The sequence below is a fragment of the Equus asinus genome, chromosome 28, assembly GCF_041296235.1.
Source record: "Equus asinus isolate D_3611 breed Donkey chromosome 28, EquAss-T2T_v2, whole genome shotgun sequence".
NCBI classification, from domain to species: domain Eukaryota; kingdom Metazoa; phylum Chordata; class Mammalia; order Perissodactyla; family Equidae; genus Equus; species Equus asinus.
In genome coordinates, this window is record NC_091817.1 from 34,635,912 (window position 1) to 34,662,454 (window position 26,543).

The 26,543-nt window shown below is 43.5% G+C and overlaps 1 protein-coding gene across 5 annotated transcripts in view; it reads left to right on the forward strand.

Moving 5' to 3' along the window:
- The window catches only part of WWP2 (WW domain containing E3 ubiquitin protein ligase 2), a 136,561-nt gene that overhangs the window by 41,816 nt on the left and 68,202 nt on the right, over positions 1-26,543 (forward strand). For all 5 annotated transcript variants that reach the window (XR_011498992.1, XR_011498993.1, XM_044760996.2 and 2 more), the window contains 2 exons: positions 18,091-18,228; positions 20,068-20,164. Coding sequence is in view for 3 of the 5 variants with exons in the window: in XM_044760996.2 (XP_044616931.1) it covers positions 18,091-18,228; positions 20,068-20,164 (235 nt within the window). In the remaining 2 variants the exon portion in view is untranslated. The remainder of the gene's footprint in view (positions 1-18,090; positions 18,229-20,067; positions 20,165-26,543) is intronic.

The following is a 26,543-nucleotide window of genomic DNA, read 5'->3' on the forward strand; positions in this document are numbered from 1 at the left end:
GTTGTTGTTGTTTTTATTTTTGTTTTGAGGAAGATCAGCCCTGAGCTAACATCTGCCACCAATCCTCCTCCTTTTGCTGAGGAAGATTGGTCCTGAGCTAACATCCGTGCCCATCTTCCTCTCTTTTATATGTGGGACGCCCGCCACAGCATGGCTTGATGAGCGGCGCATAGATCCGTGCCTGGGATTCGAACCGGTGAACCCCAGGCTGCTGAGGTTGAGCACATGATCTTAACTGCTATGCCACTGAGCTGGCCCCTGTTTCAAGGTTTTGACGCCTATGGCCTGGGTCTGCTGCACAGCTGGGATCACTTCACACACTTGCCCTGCGTGGGCCTGTGAACCTGCTCCCCTACCCTCAAGGGCATTGGGCACTGCCAGTCTTTTTAACTCTGCTGGTTTGTTAGGTGGAAATCGATTTCTGTTATTTTAGTTTGCATCTCTTATCATTTCTCCTCTCCCTTTTCTTCTTGAGAAACTATGCCCTCATGCCCTGCTGTAAGTGCTTGTACCAAAGTTGCCTGTCACCTTCATGTTGCTAAACCCAGTGGTCAATTCTCACCCATTACTCAGTTCCCTTACAGATTGCCTAATGGACAATCCCTCCTCCTTGATGTACTTTTTTCACTTGGTTTTCAGGACACCACACCCAACTGGCTTTCTGTCTGTCTGCTGATCACTCTTCTTCAGTCTCTTTTGCTGGTTTCCTCCTTGCCAATCTGAAAACACTGGGAGACCCCGAGTTGGCTTGGTCCTGCATCCACTTGTCAATTTACACCCCTTCTTTTTGTGATCTTTAACCTCAATGGCTTTAAATTTGGTCTGTATGCCTATGACGCCCAGCCTGGGCCTCTCCCCTGGCAACCCAAGGCAGTATTTCCAGATGTATTGTTAACATCCTCGAATTAACATGTTAAAAGCTGAACTCCTGCTTTCCCATGGCTTCCTCCATTTCAGGCAGTGGCGATTCTCTATTACTCAGACTAAAAACCTTGGTGTCCTCCTTGACGTTACTCTTCCTGTTACAACCCACATCCAGTCCGTCAGCATGTCCTGTCCGCATTACCTTCAAGATGCATCAGAGGATCTGACCGTGGCTCACCATGACTGCTGCCATCACCTGGGTTCAACTCACTGTCACTTCTCAGCTGTTAGGAGGCAGAGGCCCCCCACTGGTCTCCCTGCATCTGCCTGTGTCTCCCTACAGTGCATTTTTGAACCCAGCAGCCAGAATAATACTAACCATAAATCAGACCCTCCAGTGGTTGCCCATCACACTGAGAGTAAAAACCAAAGTCCTTCCCTAACTGCCTAAAAGGCCCTCCCTGGTCTTCCTGTCACCTCTCTGTTACCTCATCTTAACCATTCTCCCCTCACCAAACCCCCTTCTGGCCCACAGGCCTCCTTCTGTTCTTCTAGCCTACTGTTGCTCTTGCCTTAGGGCCTTTGGGCTGGCCTTACCTTCTTACTGAAGTAATCTTCCTCATGTGTCCTCATGGCTTGCTTTCTCACCCCCTTCCAGTCTACTCAGATGTCACCTCAGAGAGGTCTTCCCTGACCATGCTGTTTTTTCAAAACGTGTACAATTCCATGATGTAAAAGAAAATTTACCAAGTTGTGCAATGTCCCCATGAACTTTCCCATCATCCCAGTAAGATCCCTCCTGCCCATTTACTGTTAATTCCCATCCCCACCCCTGGCCTCTGGCAACTACTGGTCTGCTCGTTGTCTCTGTAGATTTGCCTTTTCTGGACATTTCATATAAATGGAGTCAGACAACATGTTACCTTGACCAGAGACTATCTTAATTGTAACACCTCCCTACTCAATAATCCCTATTTCCTTTTCTTTATTTTCTTTTTAGCAGTATCCCCATATAATACTATGTATTTTATTTATTTATCTCGCTTATTGTCCTCTACAAGTAGAATGTAAGCTCCGTGGGGACAAGCATTGTTTGATTTTTGTTTACTTGTGTGCATGCCTCCACCCCATGCCTAGAATACAGAGAAGATGCTAATATATACATATATAATATAAAATATATTTTACATATGAAATAAATAATATATATAGTGCATATATACATATATTTAATTAGATTAGTGAGGATGAAGGTCTTTTCTTGTGACATAGGTTTTTGTGGCCAGTGTCATGGCTCGCCTCTGAGGCAGAGGTAGCGCCAGGGTGGTGCTGGGTGCCCACTCTGGGGACGCATTGGGCTGAATCCGTCGCCAGCCTCCAAATGCAAGCCTTTGTTTCATTTTGCCTCATCCTGTTGCAGTTACATCAGTGACTACTGTTTTCTTGATTGGCACAAGATGCCAGGCGTTGGGATTAAAAACCATCTTTAATAGTCTCTGAAAAGCTCTCTGTGTGTTGCTTTCCATCATCCTGCACCTCAGGCAGATATGGCCAAGCCAGAACCTCAAGGAATTCCCAAAGAAGCCAAAAGCAACCCCCTCCCCTGACCCCACGTCCCCAGCTTCTCAGAGTTACAGCCGGACCCAGTTCGTGGCTACAGTGTCAGTGGAGAGCTGTTTAAAAGAAAAGGTCCTTTTAGTCAGGAGTCGTCTCAAAAGCAAACACGCAGGCCCCTGCAACGAATGTTAAAACAGACCTGCTCTCTGTGTCACCAGCTGAGAAGCTGCCTTTGTGTAACCTCACTTGAAGAAAGAAGAAAAGCTTTCTGTCAGGAATCCCTGCCCCTGTACGTGGCTGCCTCCGCGTAGCCTGTGGTTTACCGCCGCCTCTAGAGTGTTCTGTACGCGTATCAGCTTTGGAAGTCAGTCAACCTCGTGGGATTGCGGACTTGAGCAAAGAGTGATTCCACCCCTCAAAACCTGAGTGCCGACGCGGCTATTCCCCTTTTTCTAGAGGTATATTGTGACCTTTTTCATATTAGTCCATAGTAAGTGGTCAAGACATTTTTTCCAGCTTTTCCTTTTTTCCTTTTTAGACAAAATAATTTCTCTATGTTAGATCAGGGTTTTGTGTGAGAGGAAATTTCCTTCTTCTCCATGGGACATTTTCTTAGGATTGTGAGACCTGCCTGGAGCAGGGGAAGGATATGAAGTTTATTTACCAGCGTTCACAGAATAAATGCCTTTGAGCACCGGCTAGATGCTAGAGATGCAGCAGTGGACAAGGCAGACAGCATCACTGTCCTCCTGGAATTTAGGATCTAGAGAGGAAAACAGACAGATGGTAAACAGATAACTGTAAACTATTCCGCTTGTGATGGGTGGTGGAGGAAAGTGCAGGATGCTTTGGGAGTCTATCACTGAGGACTTAGCCTAGGCTGGGGTCGGGGGATGTCAGGACAGGAGGACTCCAGAAGGATGAGAAGGGATTGCCCAGGCTGGCAGGAGAAAAGCATTCCAGACTGAGAGGGTAGCATATGGGAAGCTTTGAGGCAGGAACGAGCTTGGTGCAGTCAAGTTACACAGAGAAGGGCCCTGGGGCCAGCCAAGTCTGGTGCGTGAGAGAGCTGCTCGAGATGATGACCAAACATGGCAGGGAGGAGGCGCTGGAGCAGCACTGTCCAACGGAAATATGATGTGAGCCACACATGTTATTTAAAATTTTCTAGTAGCCACGTTAAAAAAAGGAAAAACAAAAACAGGTGACATTAATTTTAGTGTATTTTATTTAGTCCAATATATTGAAAATGTCATTATTTTATATGTAACCAATGTAAAGAAAACTATTAATGGGAGATTTTTACTTTTTTTTTTTTTTGTATCATGTCTTTGAAGCCCAGTGTGTGGTTTACCCTCACAGCACCTCTCAGTCTGGACCATCCACGTTTCTAGTTCTCAGTGGTCATATGTTGGACAGTGCAGGTCTAGAGGTTAAGTTACTAAAGGAAGACTTGGAAAACTTCTAAATTGAGTTGGTAGTGTAGGACTGTACTGTTTGTACAGTTCTAGAAACTTCTTCCATTCCTCTTAAGCCTGTCCCGCAGTGGCGTCATGCCATCTCCTGGAGGACGCATGCTGTTTCTAATCAGCTGCGTAGCATTCAGCTTCTGAACCGACAGCTGTTATAGGCATGAAATGGTGGCCTTGCACCGAGCCCAGATCGGTGACAGGAAAATGAGACCGTTGCCTGGATATGAGCTGTTTCCTTCCTCTTGCCAAAAAAAACCCTGAAACATTTCATCTGATGTTTGGGCCTCTGCTTTGCGCCAGTTATTTGAAAGAGGCTCCCGCCCGATTGTCCATTCCAGGCTCCCAGGTTCTCCCAGGGGAGACGCTGCTGCGGCTGCTGGAATAGTATTAAGATCAAGCCTCATTTATCTCATGTGACTGTTTTATTTTCCCTTTTCCTTTGGTCTTCTAGGATTCTAGGAGTATTTTTCTTAGAGTAAGAGACTTATTCTTGTAGGAGAGTGGTATGTCGGGAGGGAAAGCGATCCTAGACCAGAGTAAGAATGCCACAGTCACACGAATGGCACAGTTAGTGCCACTGTAGGGACAGAGCGGGGATTTGCACCTCAGTGGCAGGCCTGGCCTGGAGGATGCTGTTATTATGTACAGGACAGCAAGGCTCACGTTTCTCAGAATATTGCTGTCTGTGTCTTCCCTCCCTCACTCTCTCAATTAATTAATTAATTTTTATTTACGCATATATTACACAAATTCATTCTCTTGGAGAGGGGGGACGTTGCAGTAAAGACTGAATTCACCTTGAACTTGCCCCTTCTTCCATCCTAAAACCCTAAATTCCTCAATGGATAGATTGCTTCTGTATGTATTTTTAAAGATTTGGAGAATGCATTAAGTGAAAAATCAAAGAGGACACCTTTTGGGTCTAGGATGAAGTCAGTTTTGCACGTGTAGTTTATATATGTGTATTTGTGCTAGTGTTTGCAGGTACAGCGACTTCATACAGAGTTGACAGCAGTGAGTTATATCATGGGGAAGGAATTTGGAATGTGTGTGTTTATGGGGTAGGTGTCGTATTTTGCCTTTCTGTATTTGAATTTTTTGTAATAAGCATGTTTCTGTAATTTTTTATTTCTTAATATTATTTATTGTGAAGACAGTATTTAGCAAAAATGGGAAAACAACTTTAAACTTTTAATTATGGAAAGTTTCAAACATAAATAAAAGTAGAGAGAATAGTATAATGAACCATCCTGTACACATTACCCATTTCATTTTATTTTTTCTATTTTTTTATTAAAATTTTTTTTTTTTTTTTTTTTTTTTTGGTGAGGAAGATTGGCCGTGAGCTAACATCTACTGCCAATCTTCCTCTTTTTGTATATGAGCTGCCACTACAACATGGCCACTGACAGATGAGTGGTGTAGGTCCATGCCCAGGAACCAAACCCAGGCCACTGAAGCAGAGCACACCGAACTTAACCACTAAGCTACCGGGGCTGGCCCTCCATTACCCATTTTAACAGTGATCAGTACTTGTCCAGTTGTCTTTCATCTGTGGCCCCCACTTTTTTGGGGAGTATTTGAAAGCAAATCTTAGACATCATGTCATTTCATTGTAGACACTTCCATATGCATGTCTAACTGATGTGGAAATTAAGGAAATAATGTGTCCACTATGCAGATAGTGGAAGTTAAAAAAATAAAACCTGTAGTTCATAATCTTACTCTTCAAACACAGCTTATTATTTTTCTGTGGTTCATTTATTTCTTTGCCTCTTTACATACTTATTTTTATAGGGTTTTAAAATAATAGAGTGCATTCTATAACTTCATGTTCTTTTGTTTAACTTAACATTTTAGTATGAATGATTTTCCATGTCCTTATACACTCTTCATAATCATTAATCCAAATCTTGATTTTGGCATAATATTTCACTCATCTGAAATTGTAATTTTTAAAAAGCCATTTTTTTAAAAGGGGGAATTTTTTTTTATTGTGAAATGTGATTACCACAGTAAGTTTAATTAACATCCATCCTCTCAAATAGATACAAAAAGAAAAAAGTGTTTTTTCCCTTGTGATGAGAACTTTTAGGATTTACTCTCTTAGCAACTTTCAAATAGACCCTACAGCATTGTTAACTAGAGTCACCGTGGTGCATGTTACATCCCCAGTCCTTATTTATCTATAACTGGAAGTTTGTGTTTTTTGACTGCCTTCATCTAATTCCTCCACATTGCTGATTTTTTAAAAGCAGGATCTTAACCACAAAATTTCTCTTCTAGCTGGGCTCCTATGTTTTGCTATTCAAAGACCATTGAAAAGGAGGTTTGTTCATTGAAAGTGTGTCTCTACCATGTTTATAAACATGGCTTTGATCCTGTGCTACAGGGAGAGGTGGTGTGGGGCTGAGGTTCCCTGAGGGCACAGAGAATGGAGGAGCTGTTAAAGTGGGCCTGATTCCTCTAGGAATTGGGGGACCAGGACTTTCTCTCCTGGGGGGGAAGAGGAGCTCTCATGACGAGGCAGCAGCAACTCACGTGAACTCACAGTTTGCTCTAAAGACTTACCTTTCCCGGATCTGTATTTATTTCCCCCAGATCACTTAAAAATTTTAAAAATATGCTACAGCTTGACAAACAGTGAGATTTACCAAGACAACTGAGGCCTTGTGTTAAAGCGGCCCTTAGTTGGTTCAAAAGAGATTCTTTGTCTATGATGTACCTCATTAGATGGATGACTGTGATGAATAGCCAATTTTGAAGTGTGCATGCATGTGCGCTTTTTTTTTCTTTAAGTAAAAAAATGTGTGTGTAGCTGCATGGGCTTTGGCTACAGAATACTGGGACCCTGAATCAAGAGAAATAAGCATGATTGTAATTGACAAATCTGTCAGGTACAGAAAGGAGGATGCGTGTGCCTAAGCCCCCCTCCTGCTTCCCTTTGGTAGGAGGGCAGCTGTCCCTCCTTCTCTTATCTAAGGGCAGACTCTCCATCCTTGCTTCGGAGCCCGGCTTTTCCTGCCTTCTCAGGAATCCTTCCTGATTTTTCTCCTGCCTCTTGGACTGTTCTTCTCTGTCTTCTTTGCAAGGTCATCTGCATCTGACTATTAACTGTGAGTTTCCTGCCATTCCATCCTCTTCTTCTGTGGTCACATTCCAGTCCATACCTCTTCTTTATGCATAACCACCATGTGCTGGTGACCCACAGATTTGACTCTCCATCCTAGACTTCTCCTCTGAGCTCTATACCACATACCTAACTATGGTCTTGCCATCTCAGAAGTGCTGCCAAATCGACATGTCCAAATCTGAACTCATCACCTCTTCCTCAGACTTGGTCTTCTTCCAGTGTTCCATATTTCAATGTATAGATCCTTCATTTGCCCAGGTAAGTAAGTTAGAAACCCAGGAGTCATCTTTGATTCCAACGCCTCTCTTTTTTTTTTTTTTTTTTTTTTTGAGGAAGATTAGCCTTGAGCTAACATCTGCTTCCAATCCTCCTCTTTTTGCTGAGGAAGGCTGGCCCTGAGCTAACATCCGTGCCCATCTTCCTCTACTTTATACATGGGACGCCTATCACAGCATGGCTTGTCAAGTGGTGCCATGTCCGCACCCAGGATCCGAACCGATGAACCCCAGGCTGCCGAAGCGGAACATGGGCACTTAACTGCTGCACCACCGGGCCGACCCCCCAATGCCTGTCTTGCTCACCCCTTTTGCTAATCTATTTTCAGATTCTCTTGGTTTTTACCTTTACAAGTCTGCCTACTTCGTTCGTCTCCACGTCTACTCCCCTGGTCCTTTCCTGTGGCCTCCCGTCTGCTCTGCCTGTATCTACCCTTACTTCCTTCCAGTCTGTTTTCCCTACTGCAGACAGAATGATTTTTGAAATCATAAAGCTGATCTTGTCACACCTTGATTAAAAACCTTTAAGTATCATGCTGCTGCTCTTAGGATAGAGAAAAACTCTGCAACATGGTGGACCCACAAGGCATTATCTGCAATGTCTGGCCACTACCTACTCCTACACCATTTCCTACTCCATTTGGATCACATCTCGTTTCAGCCCTGTTATTCAGTTTCCTGAATGCATGCAGCTAATTGTGCCATAGGGCCTTTGCACATGGCATTTCCTCTGCCTGGAATGGTCATCCTCCCCACTCTACTCTACCCCCCAACCTGCTAGCTATCTGCCTGAAACTTCAGATCACAGTTGAGTTGTCAGTTCCTCAGGAAACTTTTCCTGATTTCCTGACCAGGCCAAATATCCAACGTTCATGGGACCATAGCTCTCTTACATGAAATCTATTTCACAGTTGCAACTTTGCATTTCTTTGTGAGATTTTTTAATTGCTTCTGTTTCTCCCACTTACTGATGAGGTTCCTGAAAGCAGAAACTATGTCTGTTTTCATTCTTCAATATAATTCAGCTTCTAGCACAGTTTCAGGCAGATGGTGGGTGCCCAGAAAATGCTTCTTGAATGAATGAACCAGAAAGAAAAAGAAAAGTTTATTAACTGCCTTCGTAAAATGAAGCTATTTTCATTTTTAGAGGAGTTAATACAATTCCCAGTAGACCAGAACTTTAATTTAGAGATGATTAAGGCTGGACCCCCAGCAGCCGTACACACAGAAGAGGTTTCAAGGCCAAGGTAGACTGTTCCTTCCACCCTGTGTTCTGGGAAGACCCTGCCAAGGTGTGAGTGGTGGGGGCCAAGAGGACGTGGGGTGAAGCAGAGTCAACACTGGTATCCCCAAGAATGCCAGTGTTTACAACCAGATGCTAGCTTGGTAGAAAAGACTTTCTCTTGTTAGACTCTGGCTAAGATTGGAAGCCAAGGAGACATTGTAACAGTAAATCCTGGAAGCCTCTGGCTTCCTTTACTGTGAAGGGAAGGTGAAAGAGCGTTCTCTTTAAGCCTGGGGTAGACTCCAGCCTGTGTGTGTCTGAATTACGGGGAACCAGGGAGTGGAACAGGGACTGTTTACTCTCTGCCCTTCTGGAATTTCCTCCGGTTCCGTTCCTCTGTGCACCAGTGTTTCACAGCTGTGTGTAGAATGAACACTGACCTGTTAATGAATGCCCTGCTTATTTTCACTTTCTTTTGATGGGCCTATGGGATTGAGGGCAGAGGGAGGCAAGAAGAAGGAGGTCTGTTTGTTCCACTAGTGCCTCTGTTAAGGCCAAATCAGTCAGATCTTCATCGGGCTTCTTTGACTCTTGACACAAGAGTACTTGGTCTCCCTTATAAGTATCCTACTTTTGTGCCCTGTTTGATTTTTCTCAAATTTCCAGGTAAATCCTTACATTTGTAGTCTGAGTTAGGAAACAAAAGAAAAAAAAAGTTTTTTCTTTTTAAAATACGTAAGTGTGAAGGCTGGCCTGGTGGCTCAGTGGTTAAGTGCGCACGTTCCGCTTCGGTGGCCCAGGGTTCGCTGTTTCGGATCCTGGGTGCAGACGTGGCACCACTTGACAAGCCCTGCTGTGGTAGGCGTCCCACATATAAAGTAGAGGAAGATGGGCACGGCTGTTAGCTCAGGGCCAGTCTTCCTCAGCAAAAAGAGGAGGATTGGCAGAGATGTCAGCTCAGGGCTAATCTTCCTCAAAGAAAAAAAGTAAATGTGTACATGCATGTACATGTTGGTGGTGTGGGAGCAGGGAGGGACAGTGGCGATCAAGGATTCTAACTAGAAAGTTCTTTCATATACTACAGTGAAACTGTCCAGGCAGGACTTCCGGGTTTCATAACTGAAGTGCATTATAGTGGCACAGTTTGGCAGTTCTCGTTTATGTAGTTTCTTCCTTTCCTGGAATAAGGAAGGCAACTTCCATGCGCTATTTATCTATACTGATTAGTACCATATGCAAAAAGCATATTCAAAAGGCAGAGTCAAGAAAGGGAAAAAGGAACTCTTAGAAAAATATTACTCATCCTTGTTGCACATAACAACTCTTCCCAATAGGAAATTATTAACCTGAAGCTACTTGCAAATCTGAGGCTTTGAAGTAAGGAAAAATAAGAGGAGGGGTTATTCCCTGAGCAGCTTGATTGGGTATTTCTACCTTTTTGTATTTGAAACTGTATGTGTAATGTTGAATTCTTGTAAGTTTTTTAGTTTATAGTCACTGTTTGTGCCTTAGGTATGCTGGCTTGAAAAGAAAGACTATTATAGAAAATGTCAAGCTCACAAAAAGATAGAAAGAATAGTCCATGAATCCCTGTGTGCCCATCACCCAGCTCCACAGCTATCTAAGAATGGCCATTTCTGTTTCATCTTAACTTCCTACCTGACCCTCCACTGGATTATTTTTATATAAATCTCAGTTGTATTTTTTCTTTCTTTTTTTTTCTGAGGAAGACTGGCCCTGTGCTAACATCTGTGTTCATCTTCCTCTACTTTATATGTGGGACTCCTACCACAGCTTGGCTTGTCAAGCGGTGCTGTGTCCGCACCCAGGATCCGAACCGGTGAACCCCAAGCCGCCGAAGTGGAACGTGCGCACTTAACCGCTACGCCACCGGGCTGGCAATCTCAGTTGTATTTCATCTACAGATATTTCAGTTTGTGTCTCCAAAAGATAAAGCCTTTTAAAAACCATAATCATAACACCAATTTCATACCTAAAAAACCAAATGGTAATTATTTAATATCATCAGATATCCAGTCGGGTTTTATATTTCCCCAGTTGTCTTATAAAGTTTTTCTTTTTCCTACCATTGGTTTGTTTCCATGAGGATCCAAACAAGATTGATATGTCTCCTAAGTCTCTTTTAACCCATAGGTTCTCCTTCCTCTTTTTACGCCTTACAATTTGTTGTCGGAGAAACTGGACGTTTTGTCCCATAGTTTCCCATGTTTTGGGTTTTGCTGTTTGTGTCCCTGCACTGTGGTTTAACATGTTCCTCTGTCCCTCTGTTTTCTGTCACCTCATGGGTGGGTCTGATCTGATCTGGGTTCTGTTTTTTCCTTTTCGATGAGGTGGCATGTGCTTCCATCAGGAGGCACCTAATGCCTACTTGTCTCTCTTGGTGTGCTGGCTTTTGAGGGCTTCTCCTGGCACGGCCCTTGAGATTTTCCAAATTTTTTCCCCTGCATTCTAATATCCAGCCCTCCAGCTAACTGTAGACCTCCATAAAGTAGCATTACGAAGGATGGGTAATGAGTGGGTGCTTGGAACAGAAGGGCACAGTCCTGTAACTGAAGAAGTGTGCTGTTTGCTGAAGTTCACGTGAGCTCAAGACTGTGGCTTTCTCAGAGGAGCTAAAGTCTCTTGCTAGCGGAGTATTTTCATTCTATGTGTTCCATTTGGTTGCAGTTGAATCTCACTTCCTCCAGCCGTTCTCTAAATTGGTGCTTTTTGCAGCCCCTGCCTATGATTTGCCCAAAGTTTTGGTTCCAAGAGGCTGGTGGGCCTGTAGCGCCTGGCCGATGTGCTCAGTGGGGAGTCATGGGTCTTTCCTAATACGTGCTGGGCGGAGGCCAACATAGAGTCTCCCTTAGGCACTGTGTTGCCAGAAGACCCTGCCATTACTGTGGCCCAAGTCACCATCTGCTCCCACCTGGAATATTGCAGTGACCTCCTGTCTGATTTTGTCTGCTTCAGACCTTGCTTCTTCTGTAGCCAGAGTGATTGTGCTGCAACAGGAGTTGTGTCCCTTCCTTGCTCAAGATCTTGTAATGGTTGGGGCTTGCCCCATGGCCCAGTGGTTAAGTTCGGCACTTTCCACTTTGGTGGCCTGGGTTCTGTTCCTGTGTGCGGACCTACACCACTTGTGGGCAGCCATGCTGTAGTGGCAACCCACGTGCAAAATAGAGGAAGATTAGCACAGATATTAGCTCAGGGTGAATCTTCCTCAGCAAAAAAACACAAAAAAAAACCCTCTAATGTCTCCCAATCTCATGCAGAGTAAACGCCAGAGATCTTGCAAGAGCTCCAAGGCCTTTCTCATGAACTCTGGTTACCTGCTGCCCTCATCTCATGCTCCTCTGTCCCCTCATCCACTCTAGCCACATCGGCCTCTCTACTGTTCATCAGACATGCGAGGCATGCGCCCACCTGGGGCCACTGTGCTTCCTTTTCTCTCTGTCTAGAATATTCATCCTACAGATACTCCTGCCCCATCCTTCTTTCAGTCTTTGCTCAGTTGTCACCTTCCCAGTGAAACTTTCCCACCACCCCAGGACCTCGTCCCACCTCTGGTACTCTCCACCCCTTTCCTCGTTTCATTTTTTCCTACTGCATTTGCCACTTTCTAACAGATTATGCAATTTACTAAAAAAAAATTGTTCATTGTCTGTTTCACCCAACTAGAATACAAATACCCAGAGCATAGAGTTTTGTGTTTTGTTCCTGTTGCATCTCAGGGACTAAACTAGTGGGTGCTCACTACACATATGGAGTTGCGTGACCACAGATAGAGCAGGGCGTGACGACTCTGAGAGTAGCTTGTAAGCTTCCTATGCTAAACCTGACTAGTTATGCAAATTTACTCACTACACCCATTTTTTCATCATTTTCTTGAGTTTTGAGCAGTGCCTCAAAGCCAGTAAGAAGACATGCTGGAAGAGAAAGGCCCTTTGTAGAGTCGTCAGTGTGGCTGTACTGAAACCCGAGGGCCCCAGAGTTGAGGTGGCTAATGCTGCTATTTATAGCTAAGATTCCAGTATAAGTTTTCCAGCCACACTTACTCTTTTCAGCCTCCCCTGTATTCTCAAGTCTGTCACTCAATTAGCTAATGGTTTCTTTAGTCCTATTATGCATTGTAGGGCTCCCCTGGCTCAGGTATTTTTTTTTAAGAGAATAATGGGGTGTTCTGTTCTCAGAGGTTTAATTTTTTAATAGCCTTGCCAATTTAAGAAAATCTTTTCCAACTTTTTATTATGAAACTTTCAAACATACAAAAGATTGAAAGAATAACGTAATGAACACCCAAATGCCCTTTACCTAGATCCGCATTTGTTTTACCTATATGTGTGAGCCTGTGGGGCTGTGCATTTTTTTTCCTGAACCATTTGGAGGTAAATTTCAGATATCATAACTCCTAAAATCTTCAGCCTATCCTCCTCTAAAACCATTTGAGAATAAGTACAGATATCATCATAATCTTCTCTTGCATCTCCCAAGAATGAGAACGTTCTTATATAAAACCATAGTACCATTAATGAACCTAAGAAAATCAACAATAATTTCAGATATCATCTGATAGCCAGTCTGGATGCAAATTTCTCCAATTGTCCCAAGAATATTTTTTTCAAACCAAAGTTTAGTCAGAATTCACACATGGCATTTAGTGATTATGTTTCCTTAAATCCAGAAGAGTCTCCTTCCTTCCCCTTTTTAAAAAAAATAAGAAATGTAGAGCCAGTGCTGATGGCCTAAGGGTTAAAGTTTGGCATGCTCTGCTTCAGTAGCCCGGGTTCGGTTCCTTGGTGCGGAACCACATCACTTGTCTGTCAGTAGCCATGCTGTGGTGGTGGCTCACATAGAAAAACCAGAAGAACCTTCAAGTATACACAACTATGTACTGGGGCTTTGGGGGGAAAAGGGAAGAAAAAGAAAAGGAGGAAGATTGGCAACAGATGTTAGCTTAGGGCAAATCTTCCCCTGCAGAAAAAAACAAAAAACCAAGAAATGTATTTAGTAACATTGACTTTTTGAAGAGTCCAGGACCGTTACTATATAGATGTCACATATTCTGGATTTGTCTGATTGTTTCCTCTTGGTGTCATTGAGTTTGTTTCTCTATCCCTTATTTCACGTACACTGGGAAGGACATTTAAGAGGCTTGATTGGATTCAGGTTAAATCCTTTTAACGAGAAGGCTTTAAAAGAAGTGGTGTTGTGTACTTCATACTGCATCACATCAGGAACCATGTGGGTGTCTGGTTGTCTGGTTCTTAGCAATGCTCAATTTGATTACTTAGTTATGTTATGGTAGCGATGGCCAGATGTCTCTCTGGCTCTCTTTGTTTTTAGTAAATAGAACAGTGAAAGGTTGTGTTCTCAAGAGTTTCATTTAAAGAAAAACGACTTCCCCCGCTTTGGCTCTTTTTGAAGGTCAATGTGTCTCAGGGTTGCAAAGTAACTTCTGAGCCTGTAAGTATATAATCCTGCTGGACACAATTAGTGGGTAAACTAGATAGAAGAGCTAAGTTGGAGCCTTGAGATGAGACTATGGATTGAAAAATTCAGGTTATGCCTCTGGCTTCTGTTGCAGGACTGTGGCAGCGTGACTGTCAGGAGGTTGAAATTAGCAGTGAGTGGCCTTGGGGTCCTCTGCCTTCCTGTCGAACATTATCATCCCTTCAAGAAGGAGGGAAAAACCTGCCCACACTCCACTTATAAAATGATGATCTCTGAGATATCAAGAGAGGAATCAAGGAGCCCTTCTAGAATGCTTGTCCTAGCACATTTCCAACAGCACTGTACTGAATCCAAAAGGCTGAGTGTCTTTAGGAAGTGTCTGAGAAGCAACACGAGAAGATCATTCATCCTTGTGATGGTTATGTGGCTTCTTTTGGGAGATTTTGGGGAGTTTCTTGCCACAACCTGAAAAAGGCTTGGAAAGGTCAAGAGAAGAGTGACTAGACAATGAACAAGTTAGATCAAGAGAAACTGGGACTCTTCAGTCTGTAAAACAGGGATGTCAACAAGGAGATAAAGAAAATGACAGCTTCTTAGGAGCTTACTAGGTTCCATTTAATTCTGAAAAATATGCTCTTACTGCTCCTGTTTTGCAGGTAGGGGGACCGATGCTCAGATGTGCTGCATGGATACTAGGTAGTAGAACTGAGATTTGAACTCAATCTGTCTGGCTGGCACCCATCTCTGCTGTACTGCCTGCTAGGGACTGACATACTGGATCTCAGCATGATTCAGTAGGGAGACACTCCTTGACTTCTTTTAAAAACAATAATAAACATTTACTGTCTCATAGTCTCAGTGGGTCAAGATTTAGGAGCTGCTTAGCTGGGCAGTCTGGCCTGGGATCTCTCATGAGGTTGCAGTCAATCAGCTGGCTGGGCTGCACTCATCTGAAGGCTAGACTGGGACTGGAGGATCCACTTCCAAGATGGCTCGTTTGCATGGCTGGCAAGTGGTGCTGGTGGTCAAAAGGCCTCTGTTCTTTTCCCCACCCTGGACTTTCAAAGAACTAGTTTTCAGATTACGAGTCTTATTTTGTAGAAATATTTAGAACTCACCAAGCCCCTCAGTGAAACTGACTCAAAAGAGCAACAACAGACTCAAAAGGATTTGGAGAGCTCCCTTACAGGGAAGAGAGATTAAGGGAAGGTTGAAGAAAACTTGAAAACCTGAAAGTTAACTGGTTTCCACCTTATTATAAGAGATCCTTGAATTGATTCAGACTTTTTTTTCTGCTAAACTTTTGAAGGACTATTTCTATTTCTTAGATTTGGGGCAGTCTTTGTTGGTGTGAGGAAGGGATTGTCTCTAGGAGGTATTCAGGGAGATAATTATTTATACATACTCCACATTGTTTAGAAAAGCTGTGAGATAGCTTATAATAAAACAGCAGCAATTAAGAGATAAAATGAGGGGGCTGGCCCCGTGGCCAAGTGGTTAAGTTGCGTGCTCTGCTTTGGCGGCCCAGGGTTTCGCTGGTTCGGATCCTGGGCGCACACGTGGCACTGCTCATCAGGCCATGTTGAGGCGGCGTCCCACATGCCACAACTAGAAGGACCCACAACTGAAAATACACAACTAGGTACCAGGGAATTTTGGGGAGAAAAAGGAAAAATAAAATCTTTAAAAAAAAAAAGAATAAGAGATAAAATGAAGTGGTGCTTTGATGGGGTGGGGAGGGAGGTTGGACTGTGGCACATTTGTGACCTGGCTTTGTAAGATGGGGGAGGCATGGAAGGACTGCCACACTTTGGAAATCCTTGTAAGACCTGGTATTCTCTTAGTAATTATCAAATGGACCTCAACTGGAGGTTGTAGTGCCTGACCAGTAACTGAGATGTTTGGCGTGGTCCAGCTTGGTGGGGGGGTGAGGGGGTGTGCGCAGCAGTTTCCAGCCCGCCTAGGATTTGGTGCTTCTGCCTCTTGTCAGTTCTGTTTTTCCGCTGCAGTTTCCCGACTTTTGCTGTTTGCCCACAGGGCTGAATTTGCCTAGTGTTCTAGGGGCTGGGTGACTCTGAGCTGCCTTCTCACCTCAGTCGTAGAGACAGGTGTTGACTGGTCTCTCCTTACGGGACTGATCCAGGGCCATGTGACTATGGAACTAACTTGCCTGCATTGAATTTTTATTGCTTTAAAATCTTTTCCTTATTTTAAACTGAAACAGTTTCAGGATTGCAAATTTAAAAAAACAGAACAAAACACTTTTTTTTTAATAGAGGTCATAATAGTTTATAACATTGTGAAATTTCAGCTGTACATTATTTGTCAGTCACCATACAAATGTGCCCCTTCACTCCTTGTGCCCACCCCCCAACACCCTACCCCCTAGTAACCATTAAAGTGTTCTCTTTGTCCATGTGTTTGTTTATCTTCCACATATGAGTGAAATCCTATGGTATTTGTCTTTCTCTGTCTGGCTTATTTCGCTTAACATAATACCCTCAAGGTCTGTACATGTTATTGCGAATGGAATGATTTTGTCTTTTTTATGGCTGAATAGTATTCCATTATGTATATATTATATGTATCTGTATTTATATGTATCTATCTATATGTATACACACACACACACACACACAGCATATCTTCTTTATCTGATCATCAGTCGATGAGCTCTTATGTTGCCTCCACGTCTTGGCTATTGTGAATAATGCTGCAATGAACATAGGGTTGCAGAAGTCTCTTTGTGTTGCTGATTTCATGTTCTTCAGGTAAATACCCAGTAGTGGGATAACTGGGTCATATGGTACTTCTATTTTTAATTTTTTCAGAAGTCTCCATACTGTTTTCCATAATGGCTGCACCAGTTTGCATTCCCACCAGCAGTGTGTGAGGGTTCCCTTTTCTCCACACCCTCTCCAACATTTGTTATTTGTTGGCTTGGTGATTCTAGCCATTCTAACGTGTGTAAGGTGATCTCTAAGTGATTTGCATTTCCTTGATGATTAGTGATGTTGAACATCTTTTCATGTGCCTATTGGCCATCTGTATATCTTCTTTGGAAAAATGTCTGTTCTTATCCTCTGCCCACTTTTTGATTGGGTTGTTTGTTTTTTTGTTGTTCAGTTGTGAGTTTTTTATATATTATGGAGATTAATCTCTTGTCAGTTATATGGTTTGCAAATATTTTCTCCCAGTTGGCGTGTTGTTTTTTCATTTTGATCCTGGTTTCCTTTGCCTTTCAGAAGCTCTTTAGTCTGATGAAGTCCCACTTATTTATTGTTTCTTTTGTTCCCCTTATCCGAGTAGACATTGTATTCGAAAAGATCCTTTTAAGACCAGTGTCAAAGAGTGTACTGCCTATATTTTCTTATAGAAGTTTTATGGTTTCAGGTCTTACCTTCAAGTCTTTGATCCATTTTGAGTTTATTTTTGTGTATGGCGAAAGATAATGGTCTTCTTTCATTCTTTTGCATGTGGCTGTCCAGATTTCCCAACACTGTTTATTGGAGAGACTTTCCTTTCTCCATTGTATGTTCTTAGCTCCTTTATCAAGGATTAGCTGTCCATAGATGTGTGGTTTTATTTCTAGGCTTTCAATTCCAGGACAAAACACTTTTTAGCACAAATAAGGAATGAATAAGCCCCTATAGTCCCTTATCTAGAGATGCCCCTTGATAACATTTCCTTAGGGTCTCCTGACCTGTTTCTCTCCTTTTTGCCAGTGTTCTTTGTATGGGGAGGGAGGATGCTGCTTGGAACTACTTTCTTCCTCTGTATGCCATCCATATCTCTACTCCATTCTTACAGTCCTCAAGTATAGACAAACAAGTAAATAAGTAATGTAGAAATTATATAGCTATCCTAGTGATATAAAATGTTTAAAAGAGAAGGAGTACAGCCTTTCCCAGCAGCCTAATACAATGACGATGAAAATTAGACATGTTCCTTCCCATTCTTTTGTCCATGCCACAAGACAGATTTGAAGATGCAGAAAAATGTTGCCAAGGATGCCAGAGTAGGTGACATGGGAACTTATAACTTAGAGAATCTTAACTCAGGGTGCGTTTGCTTTAGTCCATCCGTGTTGCCTTTTGTGTTCAACAGTGGAGAACACGCAGCTGACCCTGAACCTGCAGACAGAGAACAAAGGCGGTGTTGTCTCGGGCGGTGAGCTGACAATTTTCCTGGACGGGCCGACTGTTGATCTGGGAAGTGTGCCTAATGGCAGTGCCGTGACAGACGGTGAGTGCTGCTCTGCTCCCCAGGGCTGTGCCGGGATGGGGTGGGGTGGGGCAGGGGTAGGAGGGGGTGCCAAGAGCTTGGTTCTCTCCTGGTATCTGGGTTTGGGTACTGCTCAGCCAGCCCTGGCCCATGCCTAGCCATGACTCTTCTTAGCATCCTGGACCAAAATCCTGACATGATTTTTCAAGGACTGCTTTCTGATAATGGACCAAAATAAATGTCAAGTCTTTGTAAGTGTGTTGTTGTTTGGTTTGAGAGCAGAGAAAAACATCTTTTCATCCCACATAGACTTGGAAAATAAAACATCTTTATGAAATGTCACTTGGGACAACTTTTCTTCTTTTCAATGCAGTTAAACTTCCTGGGGAGATTGAGGGTGACTTTTATGAGACAGTATTAGCTGAGAAAGAACTTTGTATCTTAGAGATCTACACTTGCAAGATACAGACAGAAGCAGGGAAATTGGAGAGTGTCTCCCACTCTGTCCTGAATGTGGGCATTTTGTTTCTTTTGATCTAGTCTGAAATTAGTCACTTTTGGATCTAGCAGGAAATTATTTCATGAAGTCTGAGTTCTGAAATGGGTTGGGTTTCTCCATAATTTTTCTCGTTAAATGTGATGTAACTATGGTGCGTTCCAGGCCCCAAACAGGCTTTCTGTAGCTTCAAGGGGGTGAAATTTGAATTCCAATTCAAGGGCAGTCGAGTGGAATCCTAGTGATTGGATGGGACTTGATTGCTGAGAATCCTCCCTCAGCTGGGCCGAGCGGTGCTTGGGTACTTTTGGTACATGGAGGAAAATGTGCCTCGCTCGCTCATTCAGCACATGTATCCATAATTGAGCACCTGGAATGTACTAGATCTTGGACCAGATGCCGGCCAGATGGCAGTGGGCAAAATACATGTGGTCTCTGCTCCCTAGAGCTTATAATCCACTTTGCGGGGTGGGCAGAGGATGTTAGGTATCAAAGAAGTAAATGCACAGATAGTTATGTAACTATAATTGTAACAAAAGATATGAAGGAAAAGTCCTGAGTGGTATGAGATTCCTGTACTTCAGGGGGATCTCATCTAAATTAGAGGGTTGGGAAGGTTTTTCTGAGGAAGCTGAGACCTGCCAGCATATGAGGAGTTTAGACAGGCCAAGGTGGGGGTGTGGGGTTAAAGGGATGGCTGAGTAGAAGGTGGAGGGGTTGCCTGTGCATAGGTTCTGAGGTGGGAGTTAGCTTGGCCTGCAGTGGGAACAGAGGTGGCCAGGGTGGCTGGATCATGGGGAGCAGCAAGGAGAGTGGTGGGAAGTGAGGCTGGAGAGGCAGGTTGCCTCAGGTCACACAGCCTCAAAAGCCTTGGTAAGAACCTCGTCCTAAGAAGCAGGGAGCTGCTAAAGGGTTTTTAGTAGAAGAGTATCATGATTTGATTTGAATTGAATCTTATTTGGCTTTTTAAACAGCTCTCTGGTTGTGATATGGAGAAATGCCCCAATTCCTTGCCCCTACTTTGTATGGTTAGCATGTGTTCTCTATCTCACGTTGGTGTGGCTCAAGTTCATTTAGTATATAAGGCAACATGCTTGTAAGTGCCTTAGATGTTCTTGAAGGTCCTGGAGAAGAAGAGCTGTTTCCCAAATTTGAGCCCCTCTGTTCCATGGCCCCAGTCAGATCTCATCTGTCTGTCCCTATTTCTTCTCATGCTGGCAGCTGCAGCTTGCTAAACCATCCTTATCCCGCCGTGATGGGTAACTGTAAAACATGGAGCAAACTCTGTTCCTGTAGTCACATCTCAACCAAGGGCTGAGCTTCTCAACATTTCTGTCTTTTCCTGTGATGGATCCCCTTTCTAGGATCACAGCCACCTTCGAGAGAACCCAGTGGGACAGCTGTTGCTCCAGAAAACCGGCACCAGCCCCCCAGCACAAACTGCTTTGGTGGGAGATCACGGTAAGACCCCCCCTTGTGGATGAGGAGGAGCTGGGAAGATGCTAGAGCTGTTGAAAACACATTGGGAAGTGGCGAGGAAATTTCCAGAGAGCTTACAACTGACTCAGTATGTTAAGGAGGCCCAGAGGGGAGCACAAAACTCAGGATTCTCGGAAGGGTCAGGGATTCCTTGACAAAGATCAGGACTGGCTGAGTTGGTCATTTGGATAAGAGGAACTGCTGAACAGAACTTGACTGCTTTTTATATGTCAGGTGTGGTGGCCACGATTTCCTTCCAGGATACACATAGAAACGCTTAGAGCAATGGTTCTTTGTATATGAAATTTTCTGTCTGTGTATTTCTATTTTGGGGGGTGATTCATGGTTCCCTTTAGAGTGGTGGCTACACCTCCTGCACTTAGAGTCTGAGTTATATTATCCTTGTTATACATATCACAATGACTTAATTTTATTTACTGACATTCCCATCTCATACCTGTGTTAATGGTGCAAACTCATGTCCATGGCAACTGAATTCCCAGGCAGCAGGGCTGCTTGAAGTATATCAGAGAGATGGGGGAGGGGGTTGAGAACCTGCGTTTATTGTTTATTACAATGTACAAAATCCCTAGACATTTTAAGGAAATTTTCAGTAAAAGAATCATATGAATGTAGTTTATAAATCTTTATTGTCTGCAGAAGTAGGCCAATAGTAAAAATCTTCCTAGAGTCAGGCCCTGTGGTGTAGTGTTTAAGTCTGGCACACTCCACTTTGGTCACCTAGGTTCACAGATTCGGATCTCAGGCACAGACCTACACTGCTCATCAGCCATGCTATGGCAGCGACCCATATACAAAGTAAAGGAAGGTTGGCACGGATGTTAGCTCAGGGCTAATCTTCCTCAAGCGAAAAAAAAGAGGAAGATTGGCAACGGATGTTAGCTCAGAGTGAATCTTCCTCACCAAAAAAAAAAAAATCTTCCCAAACAAATCCCAAGGAGTGGGGAATAACGCTTTGAGAAGCAGAGTATGATTTCATTTCAGCCACTACCCTTAGTATCTTGAAAGATTCCCTCTGAGGACAGCTGTCAGCCTGTCCAAATTTGGTTGTTTTGCGAGTTCTGAGGTTTTGGTGCCTGGAAGGTGCCAGGAGCAGGAGAGGGTGGATGTTTAGATCTTTTGTCTACAGTGTCATTAGAAGCAGAGGTGCCGTTTCTCTCTCCTCTTTTCTCCAAACCTCTGCAAAAGTGTTACCTCACACCCTGAAGGCCAGTCACACTTTTCCATGACTTGTAAATTGGGATAAATTGTTGAGTCTCACAGAGTAAGGACTGACAGTGTGATTGGCAAAATCTTATGTCAACAGAGGCATGATACATACCCAGAACTAGAGAAAATGGAGTCTCTTCAGTGGCGACTAGCTGGCAGAGAGGACACCTGTGCATTTCACTCTCTGAGAATGATATGTTCTTAGCCTTGGCACCAGTAGCTGCCATCTTGGTCTTTTAGCTGACTTGGAAAGTTTGTATCAAACACAACTGATGTCACTTAATTTGGGGCTGGAAGGCAGAGTTCAGCTCTTAACAAGACTTAAGTTCTTGACCTGTTCATTGCTCTCTGAAGTTCTTTAGTTTATAGACCTTGAAATTCATATATTGCAGTATCCCTTCTTTGTTGTTTCTCTTGAGGGTTGTTGACTGTTACAGCAGCAGCCAGACATCAACCGAAAATAAAAAGCATTTTTGCCCATAACACGTGGTAGACATTCAATGCTAGTTAATTATGGGTGGGCAAAGTGCCTTCCAGATAGTTTAGACTGTGTGGGAGTCCTCCTCAGTCTGCCTGCTACTGCAGCATTTTCCATGCTGAGCATTTTCTCTGAGTTTTCATGGGGCTCTGCCATCTAAGTATTTATTCTGTGTTCACATGGAACCTGCTGCCATTCAGCAGCAAAAACTTTTGAAAGTATCACCCAGAGGCAGTATCTCCTGTGTCCCTAAGAACCCCTTTTCCCTTTTGCTGCTGCATTTATGAAGGTCAGTGTGCACACGCTGGTGTTAGCAGGGTAGTTGACTGGAAAAGAGTGTGGGGCTTGGGAATCAGATGTAGATTGAATCCTGGCCTGTTATTTACTTGCTGTGTGATATTGGACAAGTCACTAAACCTCTTGGTGCCTCAGTTTTATCACTTGCCTCACAAGTTCATTGTAGGTATTAACTGAGGTAAGGTTTGTCATTCTGAGGGCCTTGTGCACTGGGAGTGCTCAGTGAAGGTGGTGGAGGATTTCTTTGCTCTGGAGACTGTCTATTTCGCCCCCTTCCCCACCCCCAAACCTGGGAAGTATGGCGTTACTGATAGATTCGCATCAGTGAAACTGTAGTTAGAAGGGTGATGAATCAAACCCTCAGGGTTCAAGGACAATCTTCTGCTGTCCTTGGTTTCCTGGAGCAGAGAGAATGATGGGCTTCTGCCTGCTGCCTCCCAGACTAAATATTTAGCTTTCGCTGTCTGGAGGGTAGGTTTTTCTTGGACTTAGGTGCTATTCACTATGATCAAAGGTGCTGTGACGTGCAAGGTGAAGATTGCAATGTCAAGCCTTTTCTTTTCCTTTCCCCTGCTTTATTAAGCCATAGAACCATGTGAGGGGTTTTTTTTTTGTAAGGGTTCATCTCCCTAAGTTCATCGAGTGAAGCTACCATTTGCTTTCTGAGCAAGGCCTCAAAGCTCCATCTCTTACTGGGATCTTGCCCACTCTTTAAGAATAATTGGGTGAAATGTCTCTGGTTGGTTTAGCATCTGATTTGCCGCATGGAAGCCAGCATGGGATCACCACCATCAATTCATGGGCATAAATTTATGTGCAGACAGACTGTGTTAGCATGCAGTCAGTGGGCCCGGTTGAGTAAAGAAAGAGTTTAATATCATAAATTGTTGTATAGTCCTACACTGAAATACTGTCCCATGGTAAAAATGAGTGAAAGATAGGTTACATCAATATGGTGGAATCTCAGAAACATAATGTTGAACAGGAGAAGCAGGTCACAGAAAAAAATATACAGTATGATGTAATTTATGTAAAGTTAAAAAATGTGAAACTAAACCCTATATTTTTTGTGGATACCTTCATAGGTGGTAAAACTGTAAAAAATAGAAGGGATTAATTAACCCTGAATTCAGGAGGATGGTTATCACTGCGGGGGAGGGAGATCGGTATAATGAGGAAAAGCACAAAGAAAGCTTCTAGGTCCTGGGAATGTTATTTCTTAGCCTGGGCGGTGGGTCCCTGGGTGTTCATTTTATTATGCTTTTTTAAACTGAATATATATATGTAATATATTCTTTTGTTTACATGGTATATTTCACGATAAAAAAGTGTCATCCACCAACCTAAGAAAACTGAACAGCAATGGTATTAGGTCAGAGAAATTGTTGTCTGCTATTGAGGCAGGCAGATTTCAGAACTTTTCCAGGTTCAATAATGACCACTTATGTGTATTCTGCCAAGTTAATCTATATAGCTGTCTAGCCAGCGATTCTAAGTTGATGTTCCACATTGGCCTTATAAGTTGCGCTCCTATCACTTAGAAATCTCAGGCCTGAGAATTTATTTTGGGAGTTGAGGGAAAGGGTTCCAGATGAAAGCTGGTCACTGCCAGACAAGGCGTCAGAACAGCACTAATCTTGGTGGCCTGAGAGGCCTGGCCTAACACCATTTGGTGTTTGATTGGAGCGGGGACGATGACGTGGTGTGCCCAGGATTCTGTCAGTGTGCCATCCTGCCCTGTGTCCTCAGCCAGTGTTCCTTATTCCAGAATAGTGGGGAGTGTCTGGTATGTTATGGCGCCCCCTGGGAGAGCATGTGCTAGTTGGCATAGGGAGTACCTACCACACCCTTTAATAATCCCCCAGTGCTTATTTTATTTTCTGGAATGAGGACTGGCTTTGGGAACTGTGCCTAAGTCAATTCAGGTTTTGAAGCTCTCGTATGTGCCTGGTATCGTGCGCACATTGCACAGGCCTTGCCAGAAGCATGGCCTCTACTTTCCACAGTGAGCTCGCAGTCTTTGTGACTTATGAGATGTATATGAAACAGGCAAGTAAAACTGTGAGCGCCATGGGCAGCTCAGAGAGAGAAGAAATCAGTGTGTGGAAAGGGAAGGACCAAGGAGAGAGTGGAGCGGGAGTTTGCAGAGAGACTGTTGTCCGTTGTTCAGCAGTTCAGTACAGTATCTTAGGGACTAACCAGTTGAGGGGGCCAACTAGTGAACTAGAGAAGCAAACAGTGGGGTGTACGTGGAGGGAAAAAGAACCCAACAGAGGGGATCCATGCTGGTCCTGGCAGCTCTCTTCAGAGTTACTGTTAGGTTAGAAATGGTTGTGAAATTCGAGACTGAAGAGTGGAAAGCCAGGCTGTCTGAGTTCCTCTGTGGCTTATTGATTCTTTGTCACCTGTCTTTCCCGCCACCATTACGTGAAATCCTGGAATTAAGGTGAAATCAACTAACGGATGAAACCCTTAGGACTATCTGTGAGTGATGTTGCTGCTCCAAGCACAGACTTAAGATTTCTTCTGAGTTGAATAACTAGCTCCTCAGTCTAGAATCTCTGTAGATTTTCCATAGTCATACAGGAAAATGGTACCAAAAATGGGAGAATGCGTTGAATTTGCTTTTAGGTTTATAAAGTTTTTTATTAATAGTTCTGAAAACTGTGAAGGGGATCTTGGTGAAGAAGCTGTATATAGGGGCTTAAACAGTTAATTTTCCTATATTGTATATGTATGTATTTCAGTTATTTTCTTTAAGAGTATATGTGAACGTGCATGAATGTGTGTGTGTGTCTGTGTGTGCTCGTGCATGTGTGTGCACAGTTGGTGTGAAGAGCCAGAGGCCTTAAATTTGCCTGTGTGCCTCATCAGCTGTCAGTATTGGCCCATGTTGGTCAGAATCTGCAATTTAACAGGTTCCCCCTGTGGTTCTTTTATATGTAAAAGTTTCAGAACCTCTTATGATAGAGTTTTCATCCACCCTCTTTTCCTCTTTCCGTTTTAGTCCTGCTTTGATGAAAACATATCAAATTTATTGACTCCCTTGCCTTGGCATTAATGACCTCTGAAGATTTAAAAGAGCTGTAATCTCAGAGACTTACAAAGCCCCAAGGTCTCTGGTGAGCTCTAAATAGCTCATCAGCTGTGTCTGCAGACAGCCTAGCCCAGAAAGGAAAGAAAAATAAACTCAGCTGGGCGTGAGGCTGCTGGGAACACTGCTGGGAACACTGCTGGGAGTCCTGCTGGGAGTCCTGCTGGGAGTCCTGGGAGGGCAGGGGGATTGGGAAGCAAAGCTAACAGGGAAAGAGGGGTGGGAGCGGAGCTTTCCGGCGTGGCCCCTTCTCTCAGTCATTGTTGGACACTGCCACCTCTCCATCAATTGAGATGACTAAAGGTTACTTGATTTGGAACTGTGGTTATTTGGAGATGTCACCTTGTCAGCATGAAACTGAATGAGCACCTTCACAGTTTCCGTTCAGGCTTCCCACCCAACAACTCTTACTTAAAATCTGGCCATAGACTCATTACAATTGCTGGGGAAGAGAAAGGAGTGAGAAAAAGAATAAATGTAATTCATTTATTCATTCAGTGATAACTGAGACACAGTCCCTGCTCTCAAGGAGCTGGCAGGGCTCTCTTCCAAGCAGTTGGTATATCTAGAATAGGATTGAGACTGTGGACAAGAGCCCCACTACATCCTCAAAGCCAGACATCAAAAAGTAATTATGGAGATGAATTACACATTCATTTATACATCGATTTATTAATTTTGCAGTACTTAAATTTATGCGCTACACATTATTATACATTTGTTTGTTCAGATCTATTTCTTTCATAGGGTTTTATTGGGCTTTTCTTCTCTATGAGCCTAGAGAGGTGTGGTGTGTACCAGAGAGCTGGTTAGGGATGTCTCATGAACTAGGAGAAAGTAAGGCAAAAATGTGCTGTTAAGGCAATATTCGTTCCGCAAACATCGATAGCCGGCCCTGAGCTGTGTCGTGATGATAAAAAGATGAAAAATCATGGTTGCTGACATCAAAGACTGTGGCACCTAGTGGGATGGAGATATACAGGTGACGATTACTGTTCAGTGCAATGGACCCCATAGTAGTGATGAGTACAAATGCAAGAGGAAGATAGTGGAAAGTTTACCTAAATCCACCTGGAGGATCTGGGGGGAAACCTCACATGTTTGAGCTTTACTTTGAAGGAGTTTGCAGACGGATGAAGTCGGGGTAAGAAAGCAACTCCAGGCAGAGGGAACAGCACAGACAGAGGCAAGGGAGAATAAGAGAACTTGGCTTAATCGAGGAAATGTTAGTCATTTGGTAGTGTTGACATGTAAGATATTCA